Source organism: Acomys minous (assembly GCF_964271855.1).
Source record: "Acomys minous genome assembly, chromosome: 2".
Classification (NCBI taxonomy): domain Eukaryota; kingdom Metazoa; phylum Chordata; class Mammalia; order Rodentia; family Muridae; genus Acomys; species Acomys minous.
Genome location: NC_140484.1, coordinates 10,777,788 through 10,803,450, shown reverse-complemented (window position 1 = coordinate 10,803,450; position 25,663 = coordinate 10,777,788). Strand labels below are relative to the sequence as shown.

At 41.3% G+C, this 25,663-nt stretch overlaps 1 protein-coding gene across 5 annotated transcripts in view; it reads right to left on the bottom strand.

The window, feature by feature from the left end:
- SORCS1 (sortilin related VPS10 domain containing receptor 1) overlaps positions 1–25,663 on the bottom strand; it is a 515,429-nt gene that overhangs the window by 16,024 nt on the left and 473,742 nt on the right. For all 5 annotated transcript variants that reach the window (XM_084757893.1, XM_084757894.1, XM_084757897.1 and 2 more), the window contains exons 21-24: positions 25,490–25,613; positions 16,837–16,949; positions 15,281–15,412; positions 7,551–7,650 (exon numbers count right to left, since the gene is read on the bottom strand). In XM_084757893.1, coding sequence (XP_084614019.1) covers positions 7,551–7,650; positions 15,281–15,412; positions 16,837–16,949; positions 25,490–25,613 — 469 coding nt within the window. The remainder of the gene's footprint in view (positions 1–7,550; positions 7,651–15,280; positions 15,413–16,836; positions 16,950–25,489; positions 25,614–25,663) is intronic.

Here is a 25,663-nt window from a genome sequence, read left to right as displayed (position 1 = left end):
CTTTACAGTTGAGTGCTCCACAGCAACTATTTGGCATCTGCATCGATTATGCTGCGGCTTCAATTATGTTGTAGTTTCTATAACATCCTGCCTGGGGCTTCTGCTGCCTCACATGGAAAGCTTCTTTACTAAGATGGAAACGCAGAGCAGGATTCACAGTGTCCTGATCATTCTGAAAGTTTCACTTTCATCCCAGGCCCCACCCTTCTCTCCTAACCAATCCAGTGTTAGCACTGAACTCACCCATATGTTCCTTTGACAAAGGATGGTTTTCCTAAACGTAGCTTCTTGAACAAGGCAACTAATGCACAGGAATGGATGGGTACGATATCCTCACTCTGTATTATTTTACTCTTTTATTTATTGTGAGTTTTGAGGCTCGTTCTCTGCAAAATGTTAGCTTTTAATTCTAATCACGTTCCCCAAACTCTAGGAGACCAAGAACCTACAGAAAAACTAAGAGCCAAGCCTTGCATCTCTGAAATCTAGGTGGAAATAATGAGAGGTGGGTGTGGTCAGGCTTTCTCACATTAGCATATGAATTGCGTGTAGATAATAACATTTGTTTAACACTCATAAATCTCCCAGCTATTCAATTCTCCATGCCACTTAGATTCTACTTCAGATTTTAATCATTTTTTGCAGCGTCCCAGGCACACCTTTTGGCTGTGCGTGGCCACTTAGCTTGATTACAGGATATAGTATATCCCACATTTGGAGGTATGTTTCACCTATTACTTACTTCCTTTCATTTTTATCTGCCCATTTGGCCTATTAGGCTGCTTCCACCCATGCCAAGAAATTGAATTTTGATGATTATTACTATATTAGTGTCTCAAGTCCTTCTTCTCTGTTTTAGTAAATGCCTGGAGCTGTAAATCAGATTGAATGCTGGAGGGGAGTGTCCTGTACCTTCCCTCATTACAGATGGATTTTTAAAAAATGAAATGCTTTCTATACTATTGCTGAGAGTGGTGAGAGGAATGTCTTTATAAGCATGATTTGGAGACATTGACACAAAAGTAATATCTAGATTAACAATTCCTTAGGTCTACTATAGTATTCCTCACTCTAGACAACCAGGCCATCAGATATCTACTTTTATGATGTTTCTATTGGGACTCTAGATGAGAGAAGCATGGGAGAATGGCAAAGTAGAAGGATCCAAAGGGTCTTAGAAACCTACAAGTAGAACATTATGATAGGCAGATTTGGGCACAGGGGTCCCGCTCAAACTAAGGCACCAGCCAAGGACAATACAGGCGGTAAACCTTAAACCCCTACCCAGGTCTAGCCAATGGACAGAACATTCTCCATAGTAGAGTGGAGAGTGGGATATTACTTTCTCACATACTCTGGTGCCTCACCTTTGACCATGTCCTATGGAGGGGGAGACCTGGTGGCACTCAGAGGAAGGACAGCAGGTTACCAAGAAGAGACTTGATACCCTATGAGCATATGCAGGGGGAGGTAATCCCCCTCAGGAACAGTCATAGGGGAGGGGAATAAGGGGAAAATGGGAGGGAGGGAAGAATGGGAGGATACAAGGGATGGGATAACCATTGAGATGTAACAAGAATAAATTAATAAAGGAAAAAAAGTGAAATGTGGTCAGGGCATGGACCAGGTGTAGCAAAGGTTTCCTATCTTGGCATGGAGACAGGTTTTTCACCCATAAAAAGACAGATTTATTCATCCAAATGGTCTAAAGAACCAGTCTTCTTCAGCTCCTCTAGAGCCTCCTGTGGAAGCCCAATTACTCAATTTTTAGTTTACTTACCCAATAAACTAACCTGGTGAAATATAAATAGGCCTGAAAGATTTTTTTTTTTAGTATGGACCAATCTATTTGAGATTGTGCTCTCAGATGCAATATGCTGGAATAGCCCTTCGCTTTGTCATGCAGTCCACCCTCACGTAGAATATCTTCATAAGCTACCATTGAGCAAGCCAATAACTGCCCCCACTGCCGTAAGCCAGCCAAATGTAAGAAGGTCTTAATTATGAAGATGAGTGTTCATGGGAGTAAAGATATAGCATTTTCTGGAGCCTGAAATATTTGCACCAACAAGTAGAACTTGCACAACTGCCAGTGAGCTTCTCTTCCCCAGGAATATGACATGTGACGGGGAGTGGGAAGTTAAAGCTCACGGTTTAGTGGCTTAATCTTCCTTCCTGAAATTCAACTTCCTATTCTAGCTTGCTCGTAGGCTTTGTTCTTAATGGCACCAATTCCAGCATAAGCACACCTTTTTTGAGAAACTAGAGGCTCTGCCATGTTGGTTAACATCTCTGTTAAAGAAATCACCATCTTTGCAACAGCCTTTACAGCATTCTACATTATGAAGAGAAGGAATTATGAACTGTTATCCAAGATTACTACTTAAAGAATCATTTCATCAGGTGGCTTTCCTGCTACTGCCCTGTCCACTGTGTTTTTACATGAGTATTTGTGGCTCACTTTTGTCCAGCATAGAAGGAGCAAAGGTCCTAATTTGTCTTATATCCTCCTCAAGAGCCATAATTTTAAAGGAATTATTGCCAAATGATAGAAAATAGAAGCGCTGGAGGAAAAAAAATGATAAATCTGAAACACATACTACTCTTGAGTATACTTCAAGTTAGTAATGAAAACAAACAAACAAAACCAAAACACACCTTGAAGGGTTTTCAGGTAATGGCTCAGGTTTATTCTTTTATAATAACCAATAGAAATCAAATGGCCTGCATCAGACTTTGAGCCTTACTAAATGATCAGAAAACACTCCTTACAATGAAATCCTGACTCTGAAAATATATGAAACAGAGCACTGAGCAAGGGGCAATAAGTTATATGTGATTCAGTCTTCTTTTATTTTTTATTTAGTTGATTTATTCAGATTACATTTCAACTGTTATCCCATCCCTTGTATCCTCCCATTCCTCCCTCCCTCCCGCTTTCACCCTCAGTCTTCTTTTCAATATCAAACTCTTGCTCTCCTGTCATATCCTTTCTTCCTTCTCTTATTCTGAGACACAAAACTCTAAGGAAGATGGGTGTGATTTTCCTTCTAACTGTCCCTTCTCAATGCGCAAGCAAACGTGCATGCATTATCCTATCCATAATAAGGAACAAAAAGGGAAAAATGGTTCCCTCTAGATGCCTATTGGATAAACTAATCAAAGTCTGCACTCGCCAGGTGCTCGGCTACAGTAGCCATGGAGACTGGCTCATGAACATGTATTTCTACAGGTTAGGCATTACGCTCCTGACTCTCTGTAAGGGCAAGGCTTGCTAATCACATGACATGTGCCAGTTCTCTGCTGGGTTCAGTCACGGTGACAACATAATGACATTAAGAACGCTCCTCATAAGAAATGAGCATGTGTGAGGAAGATGAGGATGAAGACGGCCCTAATCACGTTGTCAGGAAGAGGTTTAAAAAGAAACGGGCTCATACATGGGAGGTGGTGATGAGGCAAAGGCTTCTGGAAAGGTGGTACCTGCCTTTTGGTATAGAGCTAAGCCTTGAAATGCAAATAGACTTGGGTTAGGAGAGAGCTGAAGAAGCTGGTGGGTGGCAACTATGAGCAAAGTTGCACTTTCTCTAGAACACTAGTATTTCTAGTCCAATTCCAAGTGTTACTAATTTGTACACACTTTTCTAACTCTGGCTGGTTCTGCAATGTCCTAGCCTCTGTCTGCCTAACAAGGCTGGAAAAGCTGAAAGCATTTCCTCACATCATGACCTTGGATCTACATTCTTAACAACATGCTCTTTATTTTTCCCTTTCTTCTCACCCAATGCCAAATCTCTTGCTTCTGCAAAGAGACTCCCAGAAACGTTCTGTTGGGTGCAGGTAGACCCTCAAGAGAAATCAGAGAGTTTCCAGGGAACACAGGCAAGACTATGAACAAGATCAACACTGCATTATTCAAAGCTTGCTTCAGCTTAGCTATTGCAATTAGTGAAATCCCAAAGAGCGCATACAGGAGGAGATAAGCAATGCCCAGTCTCTTATGACCCCAGGTTTCCGAAAATGCATATATTGTGGCCCCAAGGAAGCAAATAGGGAACTGAATTTGAAAACCAAAACAAGGGTAGTAAATTCCTGGAAGGAGACAGTTCATTTCCCTGTAAGAATAACCAAATCATGCACTACCTCTCACCAGCAACACACTCTGGCTCCAACAAGGTTAGCAGGGAGGTGGTGGCGCACACCTTTAATCCCAGCACTCTGGAGGAGAGGCAGGTAGATCCCTGTGAGTTCGAGGCCAGCCTGGTCTACAATGCAAGTCTAGGACAGCCAAGGATACACAGAGAAACCCTGTCTCAAAAAACAAAAATAATAAATTAAAAAATAAAAATAAAGGGAGGCTGATGACTATTTGCTGAGCAATTAATGGGAGCAGAGTGTGCGCAATCTACCTGCCCTTCTCACCCAAAGTTTCCTACACATGAAAGGAAAAAGACCCTGTAATCTATTTGTTAGACATGCGGTCCCACACTGATGTTCAAATAACTAAATGTTTCTAAATACGGTAGCTAAAGCTATGCCAGGATCAGTTTCAAGTAAGAAATGTTTATTTCACCATCATAATTATTAAAATTTGCATTATTAACACAAATCTTTTGTTGTTCACATTATGAAAGTCCAGTCCAGAGGGCGTCCACTTAGGGATATGGCCAGGTCTATACTCTTATGTGAAGAAGCAGCGCCCTGAGCTTCGGTGATTTTCAGTCTTGGTCATTTTCTTCCTGTACAGAATCTAACGTTCCACATCACATCTACATCAAGAGAGTTGCTAAGTCAGCCATGACAGAAACTTCGTAATGCTGGTGAGTAAAGCTTGCAATTTGACTATCAGAAGATGCCACTATTAAATCTAATCAGAAAGAAAGTAAATAGCATAATGATTGGAAGATAAAGATTTTTTTCTCGCTCGCTCATCAAGTTGTCTCAGTATAAGAATTTTTTTCTGCCTTCCCCTGTATCTTTTCTCCAGTTGTCTTGGCAACCTTGAGTCATCAGTGCATTTGGTACAGCTTCCTGGCTTTCAAAGGCTGGTATGGTTATGTGGATTACCAATGGTATATTCTTTCTGACCGTCTTTCTTCCCAGAAACCTGACTTCTGCTCCCAAACACCCTTCTGTGAAAGAACCACAAGCAGGAAATGGAACAAATTCTCACGTCTTTTCAACTTTGTATTGCCCCTGGCTACCTAGAGCTTCCTGGTGCAGCTGAATGAATTTCTTATAGCTAGCAAGAATGAAGTTTCCATGTGAGGCATGGATTCAAGCACTCTTAGGATGCCCTTGCTGCACCAGCTTCTTATGATTAGCCATCGCTTAAACCACTGTCAGATATTTGATTACCCACTTTTCAACTTGGGTTTAATTCTAAACTATTTACCACAAGAAGGTCACCCACCAACTCACTCCTTTTCCTATTCTTCTTATATTTGAGCGAGGGCCTCTAACTACACAACCCAGGCTTGCCTTAATTCTCCTGGCTACCTGTTGAGTGGTACTGCGGCATGTCATATATGGCAAAACAATGTGAGACATATTTGATGTGTAATATAATGACAGGTTAAAATGAAAATCTGGTACACATAATAACTGATAGAGGAATGCTGTGTAAAAAAAGTAGAGGGTCAAATCATAGTTGCCCTCCAGAATAGAGGGACTGGAGAAATAATAGCTCATTCTTTGTTTAGCATGCTGTGAGATATTTCTCACACTCCAGTAGAGTCTCCAGATATATAGACCAGGGGGAGTTTTCTGGTAAAACAAATCCCATTACAACATGATTTATCATTTGCTGTCTGAATTCCTTCAGAGGCTGCGTATGCTGTAAAGCAAACTGAGAATGATGAAGGATGAAACATACACCTTCAAATGCAGAATTCTGTAGCGTATAGGGCTCTACTACACTCAGCCTCTAAATTTAAGAGTGAGCAAGTAGCTCCAGGTACTGTGGGAGAGGGTGATGTTGTGTGATATGTCTTCTAAGCAAGTGAAGCTCATACCCCTTTTCAACGGCTTTTAAGACTTTCCAGAGTCCACTACAGTACAAATGGCTCACATGCATGTTCCACACTCTACCTACCCTCCATATGTTCATTAACAACTGCATCTGAACACTTAGTTTTGAAAACAGTGGGAGAAGAATAGTAGACAGTGGCGTTATGCTTAACCAGTTTCCAGACTTAGGAACCTCCTGGAATTGCCAAGAAACTGAAAGATGGCGTTGGAAACTTCAGCTCTCCACCCTTGTTTATCCGGCTTCTATAGGAGCCCCAGGGCCTTTGCTGGTTGATGCTTCAGTCTTTGGAATATCTCATGAGTTCTGTCCTTTTCACCCTTGAAGAACGTCCCCAAATACTACCTCCTCTATAAAATACTCAATATCAGTTGGAACAAATAGAATTCATCTCTGCCTTTAATTCCCTAAATTACTCTAATTGTTAATAATACAAAGGAATAAAAAAAGAAAAAGAGCAACTTTTCATGTGCCATGAACTCATTAAAGTGTATCATCCAAATTAATCTAATTCTCACACAATCCCACAATCCCATCTCCAACTCTATGGCATATAGAATTTAAATCTGTTTTCTAGGTGTACACAATAAGTTCTAGAAAAATGATGGAAAGTAAAGATCTGGATAAAAAAAAAAAGAAAGCAAAACAAAAAAAACTCTGTAAAGATTTAAATGTTTATATATAATATATATAATATATATAATATATATATAATATATATATAATACTCTCTACATGAGCACTCATACACTTATTTATTGTGAGACTTCCCCTAACTGCCTACATCTTCTCCCTATCTTATAGCATATGCCACTACCACACTTTCCCACACCAAACTAGATTAGATTACAAGTCCTATTAGCATATAAATATATAATTTCCAGTTGACATTTGTGCTCCATGAAGCTGATGCTCTGTCAAAACAAGTAATTGATAAGTATTGTTTACTTAATTAGCTATTAACATACATAGTGGTATCTACTTATACATGCTTGAGATTACTTATTTTTATCAAAAGCTTTCTCTATAGTTAGAAGGAGGATTCCCCACCTGATTTTTATAAGTGAAGAAATAGAAAATCAATAACATTTATTTACAAAATTAGGACCAAATCAAGGTTGACTATATTGATCTTAAATATCTACTTCAACTGTACTGCAGTTGCCTGGAATATGAAGAAATCAAATTCTTTGTGTTATGGATGATTTGAAAGTAGGCTTTATAGAAAGATTTATAAAATATGACTTAGGAGGTTAACATTCTTTTTACAAGGTGTTTGGAGACAAAGCATGCTATCACACGGGCCATGAACCTATGTGATTGATTGAACTGTTTTCCAGGGACTAAGGAGAAACAGCATCTTACTCTCTTGGTGAACTTGTTCCCATTAGGGAAGAGCCATCAATCAAGAAAAAGTTCAAGAGTTCTGACCAATGTATAACTACCATCTATCCTTGTGTGCGATGAACATGATTTCCCTTCAGTACAGTTGCTGACAAGAATGCCACGCATGGAAACTGACCTGCTGTCAGGTGAGCTGCGTGGACAAGAACTTGAACTCCAGGCTTGAGCTCGAAGTGCACCAAGTTCTGGTTGAGTTTGTGGATGAGAACTTCAGATATCTGAAAGAAAGGTTACGGTTACTGTCACCAGAATCTTTTATAGTGACTATGAACTGCCGCACTGGGAGATACATTGCATGTTCACCAAGGCCTGCCAACATTACACAGCAGATGACAGAAAGAAAATGTAGTGAGAGTTTTGGTTTCTTTAAACACCCAGTTATGTTATGTGGACATGCTTTTGTTTTAATCCCAGGTGTAGAATAGGGGGCTGCTTCAGATTGCTTACTATCTCCTTGTGTGTGCTCAGCCAGCTGAAGATAGCTTAATGCTGGGGACTCTAGAGAGGTTATAAAAAGCCCAAAGCCCAAAGAGATGACCACAGCGGTTTCTCCTGCTGGTTCTTGCTCCTGATGCTGCTGTTGCTGGTTTGTCAAGTGGTCAAAAGATAAATGAGAAGATAAAGGTGGAGATATCCTAAGGAGACAAAGATTGGATTTGCCCCAAGGGACTCAACACCCCTAATTAGCAGGAAGTAGTCTAAAAGGATCCCAACACACCCTCTCCCCACTAAACTTCTGTTTCTCCTACTTCTTTTGGGTTGTTGAAAGGGTTTGTGGGTGAGAAGGGTAGTATATATAGGAACCGGGAAACGAAAACAAATCAACCAACAAAATCACCTGCAAGAGTCTGTTATATATAGAACTGAATAGTAGCAGCTTGGGACAACCCAAACATTCTGATGTGATTTACCATACCCAAGGGTTTTATGGGTAAGAACTTTATGACTGTTGGATAATAAATGTTGTCAATACCATCATAAACAACACAGCTAAACACAATGAAGCCAGCTTAAGTAACCAACTGGTTAATATTTGTTTCAGACAAATAGGCATTTGGTAAGGCCCTTCTGAGGCTGGTGCATGTTGGTAGGAAACATAGGCTTCCAGACGACGGACTGTTCGGCTGAGCAAGGCATCTGAGTAGAAATCACATGCAGCAAGGTATCACAAATAGGGTAAAAACCCTTCCTTTTGTTTAGCATAGAAATTTATTATGCCTTGCTTACATATTTCGAGGAATTTCTGAAAATCTCTGAAGGATAATCATACTACTTATGCATATCTGTTATCCTTGCCTTGTCTTTAATATACTATTTTAAGCATCAAGTTCATATTTTATTTAATATGCTATTAAGTCTAATTGGAAGGACCCTGGCCATTATTCTTCTAGTGAAATTCTTTTGCTTTCCCTTTTTTATTTGCTGAGTTTCATCTCCTCTCCTACATTGCCGAAATGGTACTGCTGAACCTTATAATTAAGCAGGGCCTCGTGGCTTAGTTTGGAGTCCATTATAGCAGGCCCCAGTTGGCAATGAACCTGCAGTGCCCTGCACATGAACTTCTCTGCTGAACAGGACAAGTGTGAGACGGTCCCCCAGACCACATGCCTGACCACATGGGATCCTTCTCGCAAATGCTGTCATTGTGAAGCCATAAAGAAAACAAAGCTGTGCTTAAATTATGCTGGAACCACTTGGCCCCTCTGTAAAGATACTCCATTTATATTAGCAGGGGAACATTTCCTCAGTGGTCCAGGCTTACAAGAAGAATAGATTTCCAAGCAATTTCATCCAAGGTGTCTTTTCTGCAGTCTCTGCTTACTACTCAGTTAGTGGCATCTTGATAAGAAATAAATAGTGGATTTTTAGTAAATGCCTATCATAATGGTTTTGGCTTTCACATTTACAAATGCATATAAACTATTAACATACATATACATGCGAATATGCAAACGTTGCCATATGTTGACATACAGTGAAAAAAACACTCTAGTCCATTCATGAAAGACATCTCAGAAGCAACTAAGAAATTGACCTATTTTCTAGAGACTATCAGAAACATAAAATAGAGCTATGTGTCTAAAGCACTTCCCACTTTCATCCCAGTGCATAGATATTACTTTTTATTCCTGAAAATCTTTATATTCAAGTGAGACATATAAATAACTAGATCAGAAAATATAATTTATCAGAGCAACATTATTTTAATTTATTGTCCCCAGAAGAGTCTCTTGTGAAAATAATTAACTTCTTAGATGCTTGTTGGTTTCTGTCATTGCTTCATTGGCTTTGTCTGTATCATTTACAAAACTATGCCAATGTGCAAAAATTAATCTGGAAACAGAACATATTTCTTGTTATTTAACTTGCATCAAAAGACATTGGATAAAGGATATATACTCTGTGGGAAAGAAATTATGCAAAAAAGCAAAACTAAACGTAATTTGCATTCCATACAAGAATAACCTCAATTATGACTAGGCATTTTGCTATTGAGCTAAATTAGAAATTAACAGTTTACAAAGATCAACACTTCAAACCTCTGTCCAGGTTAATTACAGAACTACTTACTCGGCATTGTCTTCACCATATAAGGGCTATTTATATTTAATAATATCATATATGCATAACCGCCTTACTTTGGCCATATTGCTCATGTCTGGCTACTCTTCCTTCCATGTTGGTGCTGGCATCCCCAATGGAAGAGCACAGTGCTCAGACAACATATCCAGGTTTACCCAGATAATATTTGAGGAGTTGAGACTAGACTTCAGCTTTGTTTGACTGCTAGTCCCAGTTCAGCACTACTTAAAAAAAAAAAAAAAAAAAAAAAAAAAAAAAAAAAAAAAAAGGTTTCTTGACCCATTTAACCAAGAGGGAGAAATGAAGACATCGAGTTGTACATCTGGATGAGTGATTTTTCAGAGATAAAAGTGGTGCAGTGTTTCATTTATTATGTTGTCATTTCTAGTCCATCTGTAACACACACACACACACACACACACACACACAAACTAAAATACTATCCCCAACGCCGCTGAGCAATGCGGGCCACAGGAATAGGCATTCCCCAACACTGTCCTCATGAATGTGTTCATCCGGCCCATCTATACAGATTGTAATAACTGAAAGTCTGGACAACAAAAAGAGTATAATAAAGGAAGCATTGCTAGAGCCCCAATGCGACAAACAAGTGCTTGCTTTGTAAAGACTCGAGTGACATAGTACGTGATCACTCAGAGGCCAGACCAGCTGAGGCGAGATGGACTTACTTCCCTTGCTGTCCAGTGAAAAGTGTGTCTCCTCAGCAAACTTCATTTTTAATACTCACGGCCATTCCTCCTCTTCTGCCCTCCTACACAGCCCATTTCCTATTGTAGTTCAGCTAAGCAATCATGGCTGAAGAAACGGCCTATCATTCCTGGGATCTGTCTGTTTGGAGGGATATGCCTATGAGTCAGATGAGGGTCACACTTCATTTAAACTACTGGTTGCAAAGGCGATGAGGACTCAATACAGACACTAGAAAGGGTGTCATGAGAGATCCTTGCTGTAGGAAAGACAGCGATTCAATTCTCCACCGCATCTTTATCTCAAAAGATTGAATGTAACCAGCAGAACAAACTCAGCTAGAGTGAAGTAACAGTGGAAAACGCTCAGGGGGCTGAGCAAAGGAGGCATTTTGTCGTCATGCACACTATGTGCCATGAGTGGGCTGATGTACCCCACCACACGGGGAAGCAGACTGGAGGAGAAGCCATCTCAAATGTCTCCGTTTGCTACAGCACAGGAGGAACAGAATGTGCAAACACTTGAATTCTTCAGGTTGGAAGTGGCACGTGGCACTCGCCCCAACTCGTTGTCTTAAGTAAGTCCTGAGGCTCTACCTAGACAGTAGAAAACCATAGTTATCCTTCTATGTGCCCCAAACACTGAGGGCAATCAATATGTGGTCCTCAACAGCAATGGCCACCATTCCAAGGAACATATTCAAGACTAGACTGTTTTTTATTGTTATTTATTCATATTACATCCCTACTGTAATCCTCTTACTCTTATCTTCTTGTTCTCACCCTCCCTCCCTTATCTACCCTATTCCCCTCCCCTAGAATTCTGACAGGTGGGGCTCTCCTCCCCCACCATCTGACCACAGCCTATCAGGTCTCATCTGGATAGCCTGCATCCCCTTCCTTTGTGTTCCCACAGGACCTCTCCACCAAGGGGCAGTGATCAAATCCCAGGCACCAGAGTTCATGTCAAGGGCTATTTTTAATAAAATTATTTAAGGGAAAATACATTCACGTGACTGGAATAAAAATGTTAACCATTGGAACAAAAAGAAAGTTTAAGAGAGGAGTTAGTAAATTTTTGAAGCACCCCAAACAAGTGATAAGGTAAAGACACCAATTCAGGAAAAAACGAATAATGTTGGGATGTGATGTACTGGAGGTGGGACAAGTGGGGACGGGGTGTGAGAAGTAGATATGAACAGAATTCACTGTTGACATATATGGAATTCTCAAATAATAAATAAAATACTATTTAAATAAAGCAAAATGCTCAATTGTTTTCCTTATTTCATTCAAAAGTCAGTGTTTTTTTAGTATTCACCCAGGGATTTATTCACATTCTCTGAGTTCCTTGAACATATTTACACTTGTTATTTTGAATTTATTACCTTGTGCATCATCTAAACTGCTTTCCTTGGTGAACATTACTGTTGGAATAATATTTCACTTTGGATGAGACATAGTGTCATGGCTTTTAGTGTTGCTTGTGTTTTTTACATTGAAACCGGGTCTTCTGGAGTTAGAACATGGCAGTGTCTTGATATAGACATTTGGACCTTTATTTCCTGCTATGCCAACTTTGCAGGTTCTGGATTCACTAGATAATACGTACAGTTCCATCTTACAGCCCTCAGTGTGGATGTAGAAATGGATTAACGGAAGTGCCCTAGGATAGCTGGAACTACGTGCAGCTTCAGAGCGCAGGGATGAGCCCCCATTGAGCTACAGGCTCCTACCACAGATCCTCAGACATCTACGGAAAACATGTACACTCCTAAGCGGCCCCCATGTGGTAGGGATTCTGGTCATATCACAGATGTGCGGTGCTCTTATATACATGCTTTTTTGAAATTACTAAATAGCAATTTTTAAAAGTCTTTGATAAATATATCAATGACAAGGCTACCCTGGTCCAAAGTAATAATACTTGTAGTTTTTAGTTTTGTTTATATTTTGAGATTGTAATATTATTATAATATTTCTAATTTCCCTTTCCTCCTTTCAAACCCTCCCACATAACTCTCTCAGTTCGGAGTCTATGAACTCTTAATTCAGTGTCATGTATGTATGTTTATGTACACACATATATGCTTCTAAATATGACCGTCTCTGTTTGGACAATGTTACTAGCAAGCATATTTTCAGGGCAGAGCATTTAGGTTTGGATAACCATTTGGCATGCTCTTCTTATAATGCCGTTTAAGGAGTTTGGAAGACCACAAGTATAAGCCCCTTTTTCCTCCAGCAAGGCATCGTATGCTTCTCAGGGCATGGCCTCCTCCCTCCAGGCCTGGCAGATCCACATCTGCCACTCCTCAGAACCCAGAAAGAAGCAAGGCAAGCAGGGCCAAGAGAGGAGAACTTGCTGCAGCCTTGAGCAACTGGCCTTGGGATAGCAGGATGTGCTCTTCTTGATGAGGCCTTGAGGGCAACAGCCAGCTCACACTCTCTGGAGATCTGAAAGCCCTGCCTGGCGGAGTCCCCCAGGTGGAGGGCACTTGATTAACCTAGAGGCGGCTTGTGATAAAGGGGTCAAGTGCTTCTCGCTGTGAAGAATTCTCAATTTATTTCCCAGACAAGGTACTTCCACTCAACTAGCATTTCTGTTTCCTAGGGAAGGCTTTCACAAGTGGCTCAGGGAAGAGAACCAGGGACACTTCACTGTGGCTTTGTCCTTTCACTCTTTGGGATCACTGGACAGGCTCCATGCTCCTAGGCTACCGCGTGTAACTTACAACTTCTTTCTAAGAAAGGAACCAGAGCCCCTAAGATCAGCCTGAGTTCAGCTCTCATAGAGTAGGCTCGTTTTTTGTTGTTTATATCTATTCTGTGTTGATTTTTTGCATGTTTTATTACAACGGAAGCTATGTTAGCATTCCCAATGTTCCTTCCTCCTTCACACTTACTCTGTGAGGAAGCTTTTCTTCTGTCTTCACGTTTATTAATACTTTTCTATGGGATACTGTAACCCTCAGATCCACAGAGGTGGGAAAACATCTGAAATTTTAGCAGTGGTGCTCTATCTCCACAATTGCAAAGATGGAGATGCCTCCCCCACCTGACCCGCACTGGATCCAAGGTGGAAACCTATGGCTTCCGATGGCGCTGTCAGAGGACAGCCGCATTCTTCTGAGTGAAGTTCTGCCCATGCTAACTAGAAGCCAGGTCTTACTGTAGCCATCCTTGCAATCCTATGTACTGGCTCTGTTCTTGCATAAGTGCCCCATGTGGTCACAAGGAAAGCAGAAGGGAGGAAGATAGAGGAAGCAATTTGATGACACTCTGGACCATCTCTATATTTATGCTTGCCTGAACTGTATCTCTGGACCTTTAAATTAAATGAGTTTCAGAACTCACTTCTACCTTTCCCTCAGTTATTTAACTGGCTGGGTCAGAAAAAAAGCATCAACAGACCTTACCTAGACTGAAAACTACAAGTTATCAGTGAGCAGCCTATTTTGTGAAATCTCAACCCATATCCTGGCCTTATAAGGCAATTTCACTAATGAATTTTTCCTTTTTATTTTCTTTCTTTCTTTCTTTTTTATTTGTTTGTTTGCTTTTGGTTTCTGATGTTTCAAGACAGTGTTTCTCTGTGTAGCCTGGGCTGTCCTAGACTCATTTTGTAGACCACGTTGGTCTCAAACTCACAGAGATCTGCCTACCTCTGGCTCCCCGACTGCCAGGACTGTAGGCATGTACCCCCATGGCCAGTTTGCATTTTCCAATCAGAGATACAATGTTTTCTGTAATGAAGACACTGACTTCTCATGGGTTCTCTGTGGATACTACTAGGTTTGCTCTGACTGGAATCCTGGACAGGCTGAAATATCATCAATTTCTTTAACCAATGCTACAGCCTCCACCATGTTATCTTGCTTTTCGCTCAAAGGACAGAAGTGCCTGTTCTGTACGAAAGCAGCATAACTGATGCTAGCCACTTTCTCTCATTTTCTTATTGTCCTTGTTCTCTTCTCTACTTTGTGAAGGTTAGTTCATTAATCATCTTACTTTCTTATCATCAACATTCCTTCTTCCAAAAAATGTCCTTCAGGTACCCAGTCTGCTTAGTCATCTGGAGAACTTAGTGATCTTATTTCCACATCTTTTTCCATCACAAAACCACCACAAATGTAACTATTACAAATTTCTTGAAGATCTAATATCTTCTCCAAATGTCTTCTTATGTTATTTCTTTAACTGACAAATCTGCCTATGGGATTGCTGTGACTTTAGCTAAATTATTTGGTTATTTTTTCTTTTATTGCCTCATCTGTAGGATAGATCCGTGAATATCAGTAACAAAACTAAAAAAAAAAAACTGGCTTAGATCTCTAGACCTGTGATATCTTCACCGAAATGTAGAGCTTCCTAAATGTGCACAAATCGTAAGAGGCATAAAACTCGAAAAAGTCCCCTGTTCTCAGATCCCTGACTAAATTGCCCACTGATGCTAATTTCAGGGCTGATGGCATTCCAACAGTCCTCTAAAAGCGCCTATGGTGGCTAGATTACCGTGTGGGTGAGAGAAGTTGAAAGCATCTTCTGGGGACCTCACCTGCTCCAGGTCCTCTGGCGACCTTTTGCTGTCTCTGGTTGCATCTTGAGAAGGCAAAACAAAGAGCTCAGCGGCAGTTGGTAAGCCAGGCAGCACTGCCACCAGGATGTGCTGGCTGGGAACCCCTGTGGCCTGGGGAGACACAGAGAGCCAGGTGGAAGGCATCAGTAAGTGTGGCAGTCATACAGGAAGGCGAGGAGCAGATGGCTGGGTACTGCAGGCATCAGGGGATAGAATGTGCATTGCTGAGTCACCAGTTAAGTGCCTACTGAGGAACAAGCCACATCACTCCGCTCCTTCTCCAGAAAGCTTAGGGGGAATAGAGGCTCTGTTGCATTGTGCCATCCCAGGCATGGGAAGCAGGGCATTCAGTTCAATTATTCATGGGACTCTGGGACAGTAATATTTTTCTACAAACTGAGGATACTAATCACCTTCTCTTGGATCTGAGGAGGAAAAGAGATTTTTTTTTTAAAAGAAGCAAGACACGGAAATAGAGCTAGGTATTGTATACCATGTGCTCCTGCAGCTGTGCTCACAGGTGTGGATCATGTACCATGAGCTCCTGCAGCTGTGCTCACAGGTGTGGATCATGTACCATGTGCTCCTGCAGCTGTGTTCACAGGTGTGAATCATGTACCATGTGCTCCTGCAGCTGTGCTCACAGGTGTGAATCATGTACCATGTGCTCCTGCAGCTGTGCTCACAGGTGTGAATCATGTACCATGTGCTCCTGCAGCTGTGCTCACAGGTGTGGATCATGTACCATGTGCTCCTGCAGCTGTGTTCACAGGTGTGGATCATGTACCATGTGCTCCTGCAGCTGTGTTCACAGGTGTGGATCATGTGCCATGTGCTCCTGCAGCTGTGTTCACAGGTGTGGATCATGTATCATGTGCTCCTGCAGCTGTGTTCACAGGTGCGTATCATGTACTGTATGCTCCTGCAGATATGCATCATGTATCGTGTGCTCCTGGAGCTGTGCTCACAGGTGTGGATCATGTACTGTGTGATACTGCAGCTGTTCTCACAGATGTGCATCATGTACTGTGTACTCCAGGAGCTGTGCTCACAGGTGTGGATTATGTACTGTGTGATACTGCAGCTGTTCTCACAGATGTGCATCATGTACCATGTGCTCCTGCAGCTGTGCTCACAGACATGGCTCTGGACCCTGAGCTTCTCTCACTAATTCTACTACCGTCGAAGATGCTTAGACGGGGTTCGCCTTGACTACTATGTGCACTCAATGATCTTTCACTTACTAAAGTTCAAATCATGAACTCGGTTGCTCAGCTGTCACAGGTGTCCATGTCCTTCTTGGAACAGAATCAGCTTCACAGAGGGCAAGGGCCATATGTTTCAGAAGGATGCATTTACCCAGAGAGGCATGCTTATATGGACCACCAGTGTTAAGACGCAATGATGCTAACTGCACTCCCACTGGCCTCCTGCTTTGCCTTCTCCTCCCTTTGCAACGGATCTGTTCTCCATGAAGCTACTCAAGGACAGAGGAGAACTGTGTCTGATGGAGAGAAGGTATTGTGTGTACTCACTTCCACCAGAGACTTTTTGATGACTCGGCTGATGTCCCTCCTCCACTCGGGAATGTCAGGGTTGTAGTCATCCAGGTTAGGAGAAAAGGCCAACCGAAGAGACCGGAATTCCTCTGTGAATATAACAGTAAGCTCATTACGACAAGATGAATAGCTCCACAAAGCAGTCTAAACTTCATTTTCTATGCAGCCTTTCATACACAGCATAATGGTACTAGGAGGCAAACTCACTAAGTTTCCCTGTTACCTCCATAGCTCGCCCTTTGCTAAAATGAAGCCACGGACTCTGGCCCATAGCTAGCTCTCTAGCCTTTTCCGTTATCCCTAGCTTTGAGGGCCCAGGATACATGGCAAGGTTACAACACCAGAACATACACATACCCTGTTCCTCTAACTGGATTGCTCACTTATTCCGGTACCTACGTACAAAGGTATTCTAAAGCTGTTTCAAGTTTTGCTGACTGACCATGCTACCTCAGTACTGATGTTCTCATTTCATTTCTTAAAGATAGCACTGTGTTGAGAGTAGGAATCTATCATTTTATGAAGGAATAGCCATAGGGATATTACATGTTTATATTTATTAATTACTCTGTTATTAGGGTTTCTTGCTCATGAATTTCCTAGGATGCCATTTCATGTTCCTAACATCAGGGATATTTTAATGTCCTCTGTAGTCCCTGAGTTATTCTTGATGCTCCAGGAAGTAGGATGGTGATTCAATTAACAATAATTTTATAAGAGGAATTTTCTGGGAGGAAATGGGCTCAGAAGAGGCATGGAGAACATTTAGACCAAGGCATGCGGGACAGGAATCAGCTGGCAGAAGAAACCATGTATTGTAAGAAAGGCTCAGCTTTAGCACTCTGACACTGTGTCATTAGCCGGCATCTGTCCCCAGAAAGTGAAGCTAAGACCCCGGGTTGGCATGAGCTTCAGAACAGTGTCAAGTGTATTTTGTTGTTGTTGTTGTTGTTGTTGTTGTTCTCAGCATCTCTACCTCACAGTGTTTGGCACACAGAAGATACAGGTTACAGGACCCTCCTTTCCACAAATATGCTAACTTCTCCACATTGCACTTAAAATAAATGCACTTTCTTATGACAGTGTTTTCCATCCCCTATATCATGGCATAGCCGGCCTCTGCTGCCTCATGTTCAGCAGTTCTTCTCTGCCTGAACACCCTGCACTGCTGGGCTCTGTCCACCTCACTGCTTCTCCATCAGGCCATCACTTTCCATATATGATGCTTCCTCTTGCCCCACATCACAGCATGCTAGGCTCTTTGCCCCAATCTCTTCTTGAAGACTGTTTTACCCACACAACTGTAGGGAGTATCCCACCCATAGGAAGTATCCCACTTTTCACTAGTCGACTCCTTCACCCCCAGATACGTCTAGTCTTCTATATACTTATTGGTACTGTATACACACACACACACACACACACACACACACACACACACACACACATCAGTTAAGATAGGGACTCTGTGCTCTTGGCCTTGGAACTATACTGTAGGTTTCTAAGGGCCATTCATGGGCCATGTAATTTGTGGTTATATATTCAATGTATAAGTGAGTCCATTTCCGTGAAGGCTTTGTTATTCATGCATTTGCTTATGTTACAATCAATTCTTGTTTCAAGCCTGTCCTTGTGCTTCAGTAGGGGCTAAGTGGCATCAGCGATGACAATTATACATCTAGGAATCGTAAAGGCCCACTTGTGCATCTCCCAACAATGCCATCAAGTTATCACACACATGCTTTGAAGACTCTTACATGAGAACGTGTGTGCCTATGACAGTGACTTTGTTCCAAAGATTCATTTCTCAAACTTTGACTATTTTGTGAGTCAGTGGTCACTCCTGTGAGCATCACTAATTCATTTCTGGTGGAGAACAATTACAAGCATGTAAATTAGCAGTGTGATAAATGGCAGCATCAAAGAGTCGCCCACTCAGCTCTAAATTTTCTCAAAGTCAGAGTTTGATGTCATTCTTACTTTCTCCTTACCTCTTAACAAAGGACAGTGACTTAATCTATAAGGGAAGGGGGTCTAGCTCAAAGAGAGGACACAAATGGTGTGGCTGCTCATCATCACCTAAAGATAGAGTGGCCTAGAAATGCTCTTCCTAACTATTCAAAAACATGTAGTAGGGTTGGAAAAGAAAAGAACACCAATTAAATGGCTACCCCCCACCTCAGTTCCTAAAGGAAAACAATTTGACACACTTAGTTAGCACTGAGTAAAAGCAGATTTGTGCCTGGAGCATAGGAAGACAGAAGACATGAGCTAGAGTGCAGTCTGCTGCCTTCCTCTCAGTCTGCTGCCTTCCCCTCAGTCTGGAGCCTTCCCCTCAGTCTGCTGCCTTCTTTTCAGTCTGGAGCCTTCCCTCTAAGTCTGCTGCCTTCCCCTCAGTCTGGAGCCTTCCCCTCAGTCTGCTGCCTTCCCCTCAGTCTGGAGCCTTCCCCTCAGTCTGCTGCCTTCTTTTCAGTCTGGAGCCTTCCCTCTAAGTCTGCTGCCTTCCCCTCAATCTGGAGCCTTCCCCTCAGTCTGCTGCCTTCCCCTCAGTCTGCTGCCTTCCTCTCAGTCTGCTGCCTTCCCCTCAGTCTGGAGCCTTCCCCTCAGTCTGCTGCCTTCCCCTCAGTCTGGAGCCTTCCTTCCCCCTCTATCTGCTGCCTTCCCCTCAGTCTGCTGCCTTCCCCTCAGTCTGCTGCCTTCACCTCAGTCTGATGCCTTCCCCTCAGTCTGATGCCTTCATCTGAGTCTGGTGCCCTTGTGTAAACCAGGCTTCCTCCATCACTCCTCAGTGGTTTGCCTCATGCTATTGGCATAATGGCTTTTCTCTCCCTTTACTTTGCTAGCTTTGTGCTTTAGGTGTCTTCAGGTGCATTTGCCAGCTCTCTTTTCTTAGGGCACTCACTCTAGAAAACTTGCAACTGTCAATTCTGTCTCTATTCCTTTAAGAGGTAAATCCCTAATAACTTCAAGGACCATGGTTGAAGCACTCCTTTGAAATTAGCCTTAATGAAAAAAACACAGAACTGTCCTCTTCCTGCCTCTGTGGGACAGTGACAGTAGTTGCTTCAGATGGTTTAACCACATTAATGACTCCTAATATTCCCTATGGCTTTCCAATATTCTTCTGCCAGCTAACCCTAGGATTTAAAAACAAAAAACAAACAAACAAACAAAAAACCTCTCTTCCTTTTTTATCACTTGAGTTCAAGCTTTCCTGTTTAATGCTGGCCAGTGCAATCTTTATTTAATGTCACAATTCATTAAAAGTTCCAAATTAGCTGGGTGTGGTGCCGCAGGCCTTTAATCCCAGCACTCAGAAGGCAAAGGCAGGTGGACCGCTGTGAGTTTGAGGCCAGCCTGGTCTACAAAGTGAGTCCAGGACAGCCAAGGCTACACAGAAAGACCCTGTCTTGAAAAAACAAACAACAATAACAACAAAAAAGTTCCAAATCACAGGGCAGATGCTGTCACACAGTGATGTACGTTTACCACTTGCCTCACAGGAATAATACTTTAGATTCAATCCTAGAACTGCCCAAATGAACAAACAAACAAATAGAACATTCCCAAACCATGTATATGACTCTCTGGATAACTCGTCTGAAAATGGATGAGGGATAGTTAGAGCAGGCCACCTGGCCTACTAATACTTTTAATGAAGATAGATGACCACTCACTGTATGTAGGGTGACCACCTTTAAAGGATGTTTTTAAAGAGGCTTGGGGAGTGGAGATACAAAGAGTAACAAGAGGAAGTTGGTGAGGAAATGTCCCTTCTAGGTGCAGAAGTTTTAGACTCCGTTTATTCATTATACTTATGTCATGTTTTCTCATTTGTAAAGCAGTGATAATTATAGGGTTATTTTCTCTCAAGTATGTTAGCACGATTTATTAAGGTAGTGCATATATCTCAAGAGCTTGGGACAGCTGCTGGTGATTAAAACAGGCTTCATCAATGTTAGCCCGTGTCACGGTCACTGTTGTTATTAATGGAACTGTCACAAAGTAGCAGAATGATTTTTAAGCCAGTAATTTCCCATGTCTGTCCACAATTTCCTAGCAGTAAATGATGGTTTGGATAAGAACAACACATAGACCTTCTGGATTTATGAATTTCTCTGTGATTTCAATAAGAAGGTCATTCATACACCTGACAAAAGGGACAGGAGGAGAGAAATCCCTCCAGGAGAGGAAATCATCCATAGGTAAGGCTATGAGTCAAGTCAGTTAGGGTACTGTGGTTCACATGTGACATGTCTCACACACAGTCATGCTTTGGAATGCTTGGTCCTCAACTGCTAGCACTGTTTGGACAGGTCATGAAACCATTAGAAGGTAGAACCTTGCTGGAGAACATATGCCGGCATGTGTGAGCCTGAGGGGTGTTAGAGCCTGGCCTTACTTTGGGGGGCTTTCTGCTCTGCTTCCTGAATATGGATTTGGGATTATCAGGCAGCTTCTCCATCAGCTGCCAGGTCTGACTAGCCTTGGACTCTAACCTTCTGGAATTCACTCTGGAGCCAAAAGAAACCTTGCAAGTTGTTTTGGTTACAGTGTTTGCCAGAGAAACAGAAACGAAACGAATACAAAGTATCAGAGCATTCACCCATGGTCAAGAGCAGCGGGCTCTAAATCCTAATTCTGACCATTATTTTCTGGGTAAAGTGACAATTAACACAATCACTTCCTTCAGGCTAGAGTTTCTGCAAAGATGAAATACAACCCCAGCATGCAGAAACAAGCTAGGGAGAGATGTTGAGTCGACAGCCCTCCCCACTGTGCATGGTCATGCTGTAACCTTCAGGTAGAGAATGCCTCACACCCAGGTTTACTTCTTCGCTTCTTGCTGTCAGAGCTGACCAAACCTTTTCAGACAGGAGGGAGAAGAAAAAGTATGAGATCCAACACTGAGCCAGCTGTTTCTAGAACAATATCCTTAGGCCTTGTGGTCTTCAGACGTGCTCAGAGTTGCTTACAACTTGTTCTCTGGTTGTGAAGACCAAGTTGATACAACAAGAAATTGAGGGGGGTGGGGGTGGGGGGGGGGAAGAAGAAGCCTTAAGCCCTAAAGGAAGATCTACACCTACATTATGTTCTTGGAGTCAATTTATTCTGGGACTGGGTTAAATTGATATTTGAAAGAAGAAGATGAACATATATTCTGCATCTAATTTTATAATCTTACTCTTAACATTTTAATTTCCCATGATGCATATGTGCCACTTTCATCTTAATAATAAACACTTCCATCTTTACCATCTCATATCTAACTGATTAGCTTTTTCTATAGAAAAAAATATTGTCAAAGTGGGATCAATCTGTAAAAAAATGTTTTTATATCTCATATCAAGCAATAATACTTTCTTTACATTTCAATAAATTTTTATCTCATCTAATACTTGAAACAAATACATTTCCCCAGGCATTCCAAAACTGTATTGTTTGCCTATTTCTCCAACTAACATCTAGTTCTTGCCTGGCATCTGGTGACTGTGACATTTCTATTGCTCTCAGTCTAAGAGGGTTTACTGGTATTGATGGTATGGAACGTTTTACTTTTTGTTGTTTCAAGTACAGATTTGTGAAAGGAGTTTTAAAAGTATTTGAATAATGAAAAGGTTTTCTTTAAATGGAATTTAAAACCCAAAATCTCTCTGAATTGACCATTTTCTCTAATAACTGGTTTTAGCTACTCAAATACCAGAAAAAAAATCCCAAGTGTAGTGAGTTCGCCTTAATCTCCATGAAGGCCAGTCCAGCCTACCCTGGTGATTGAGCTAAGGGCCCCCCTTCATGTAGAAAGTTCCAAGGTACCAGTACTATTGCTTGGCTGGTGAATGATTTTCTCTAAAGGAGAGCTTCAGACCATCTTAGCTCTTTCTCAAGTACTGCCATCTTTAATTCAGGAGAGTCTTCAGCTGGCAGAGCCATATCCACTGGAAACAGTGAGGGTCATAAAGCCAGCACAGCTGCTTGACCCAGTTCCAGCAAAGCTGAGTGGATTGTTACAGTTGCTGTCCTTCTTTTGTCTCTAGCTTTTGGGGTTTTGTCTCTACAGGTTACATTCTTGTGGATTTTCTGCATTACGATTCATTATATATCTTTTCCTGAGAAAAATTATGTCTGAGACTTTTAAGGAATATCCTAAAGTTAACCTTATGCCTTGGAGACCCTTAAGCACAGATAAGCACATAGCTAGATGAGGTCATTACTCCAGGAATCTTCTTGGGGCATCTGCCCCTGAGCAAACTCAAACAGCATAATAGATGCAGGATAAACAGGGACAACTGACTGGCCAGGAGAATAGGTTACAGATCCAAGGTCTCTTTATATTATAAGCTTAGAGCTTTCTAAAAATGCAGTTTAAAGATAGAGGATTTCGTTTTCTCTCCGAATAAGACCATTGCAGGCTGATTAGGATAATTAAGTAATACAAGCCAATTGTTAGTTGATCAAATTATGGTCATGTCACCGACCAGCCTATTTTTAATCACAAGAATATACATGCTAGGTTTAACAGATAGATATGATCCTATAGATAGATAAGGTTAAATAGTTTGATAAGATCTTCAAATCTTCAGAGACTTACAGAATATATCATTTAAGAAGATTTTAATATCTTAAAGATTCTTTGACAACAAGGCAGATTAACTCCTGGCAACACCCAGCCTACCTCAAGAAGATGATGAGGAGCAAAGATCCTCTTTATGGAGATGGCATCAAATGTGGCAAACCAGCCACTGGACAAAACATCCTCATTTTTGCCACAGACAGAATTATGCCTAAAACTGGACAAGCTTGGATAAATGCAGAATCAGTGGCCAAACTCTGCCAGGACAGAGTAAGCAAGTCCTCAATAGTTCCTGCCTCACAAATATGTCTGTCAGCTATATTGGGCCAGAAGGCCAAAGATGATGCTCCAACATTATAAAGAGTTTTGGGTGACTGTTCAGGTAGCAAACTGTCACTTTTTTTTTTCCTTTTCCTTCTCATTTTGGAAGTTGCTAATCTGCACTTCTGGCTCACTCAAGTAACTAAGTTTCATTCCTTCTCAAGTCTCTGATGGGACTGAAGACCAGATAGTTTAGTCTTATAAATAACCTAAGCTGTGTAGGGGTTAAGATGTTTTTAGGTCTAGATAGAGGTTTTGAGTTGGCAGTGATGAGAGATGATAGATATTGATTCTCAGTCAGAATTTTAGACTCACCAAGATAGGGAAGATGTTTCCCACAAGGCTGCCAAATGTAATTAGCCCAGACACCTTGAATGTAACGTTCATATGATCCCTCATCGTTTTGTGGTTCTTCTTGCTGTATGTAATTTTTCTACTTACATGTAATAATATAAATGTATGTACCAAAAAAGTAAAATAAAATATTATTTTAAAAAGATAGTGGATTGTATGAGAAAGTGACAGGCATGAGCCACATTGTTGATTCTGCTCTCACGTACATAAATGTTTCCCATGGTCAAGCAATTGTAAGAAAAAACGAAGTAATGGAAATTAATGACTATCTTACTTAAGTGACTGGTTCCAGAACAGTTTTAAAGTAGTTAAAATACCTGCTCCAGCCATCCTAAAGATCTAGAAGAAACAGAAAAAAAAAAAACTAGTACACTTTCGATAGTGTTCATGAATTTACACCAAAGAGAGAAATGTATTTACCTTATTGTTGAAATTTTAATTCACCAGAAAGATAGTAGAAGTTAGGACAAAAAAGCAAAAGGAAGAAGGCAAGACATATATTTGCTATAAATTTGAGGAGAGCCAACAAACACCATGTGTCTATTGATGATAGGTCACTGAGGTGGCAGAAGGTAGAAGTGCTAGCTCAGAGGGTGAAAATTGGGTGAGGGAGGGACCGTGTGTCTGTGGCCAATCAATAGGAATCCTTCATAATTTTTTGCCAGAAACTGTTGAAATAAACATAAAATTTCACCGTCATGTTAGAAAAAAAGATAGGGTATTGTATGGGGGTACATCCCTGGAGGAATAAAACTCAATAAACCAGATAAATTGACTAAAATATATTTTTCTTACTTTACAGCATAGATGATGAAATATGTAGTAAAAGGAGTTCGGTATTAGAATTTGATATTCATAAAAATACCAGTTCAAATAGTTTCTGTTTGCCTGGATTGTGCTCATCCTACAAACACCCCCAGTCTAAAAGCAGGCTGACATATAATAAATGTGTCTGTTTTGGAGACACGTTTATTTAGATTCTTTAAATTGGAGTTATAAGGCTGATAATAATAATAAAATCTGTTCTGTTTGTATTTTCTAATTGTAATGGGACTTGTAACCCTGGGCATACAATGAAAAATCAAGCATATAATCTGTACCACTTGGATAATCATTAGTCTGTCTTTGCTCTGTAAAACTGGTATAAAGAATCACTTGGTTGTTAGTAAGTCTGAGTAGCAGAAGTGGCCCAATTGCTAGAACATCAAAGCTGTAAGATTCCCCTGACAACCATTGCTGGCCCACTCCTTCCCACTCAACTTGCAGACTCCTTATCTACTTTGCCCTGCCAACACCTACTCAGGTCCCGGCAATTAGCATCATGGGACCAATCCCATCACCTGAGATGAGGATAGAGGTGCACCAGCCAAGATGGGCACTCACCATACACTGCGATGGTCTTTGTGTCTTGCAGGATGGCATTCCCAGCTGAGACCTGTACTGTGATGGTATTCATTCCTTCAGAAGTAAACTTGAACGATATGCTGCCTTCCAAAGTGATGAGGGGCTGCAAGAAACAAGGCCATGCGCGGTGAGGAGGAAGTCAGGATTACTGTT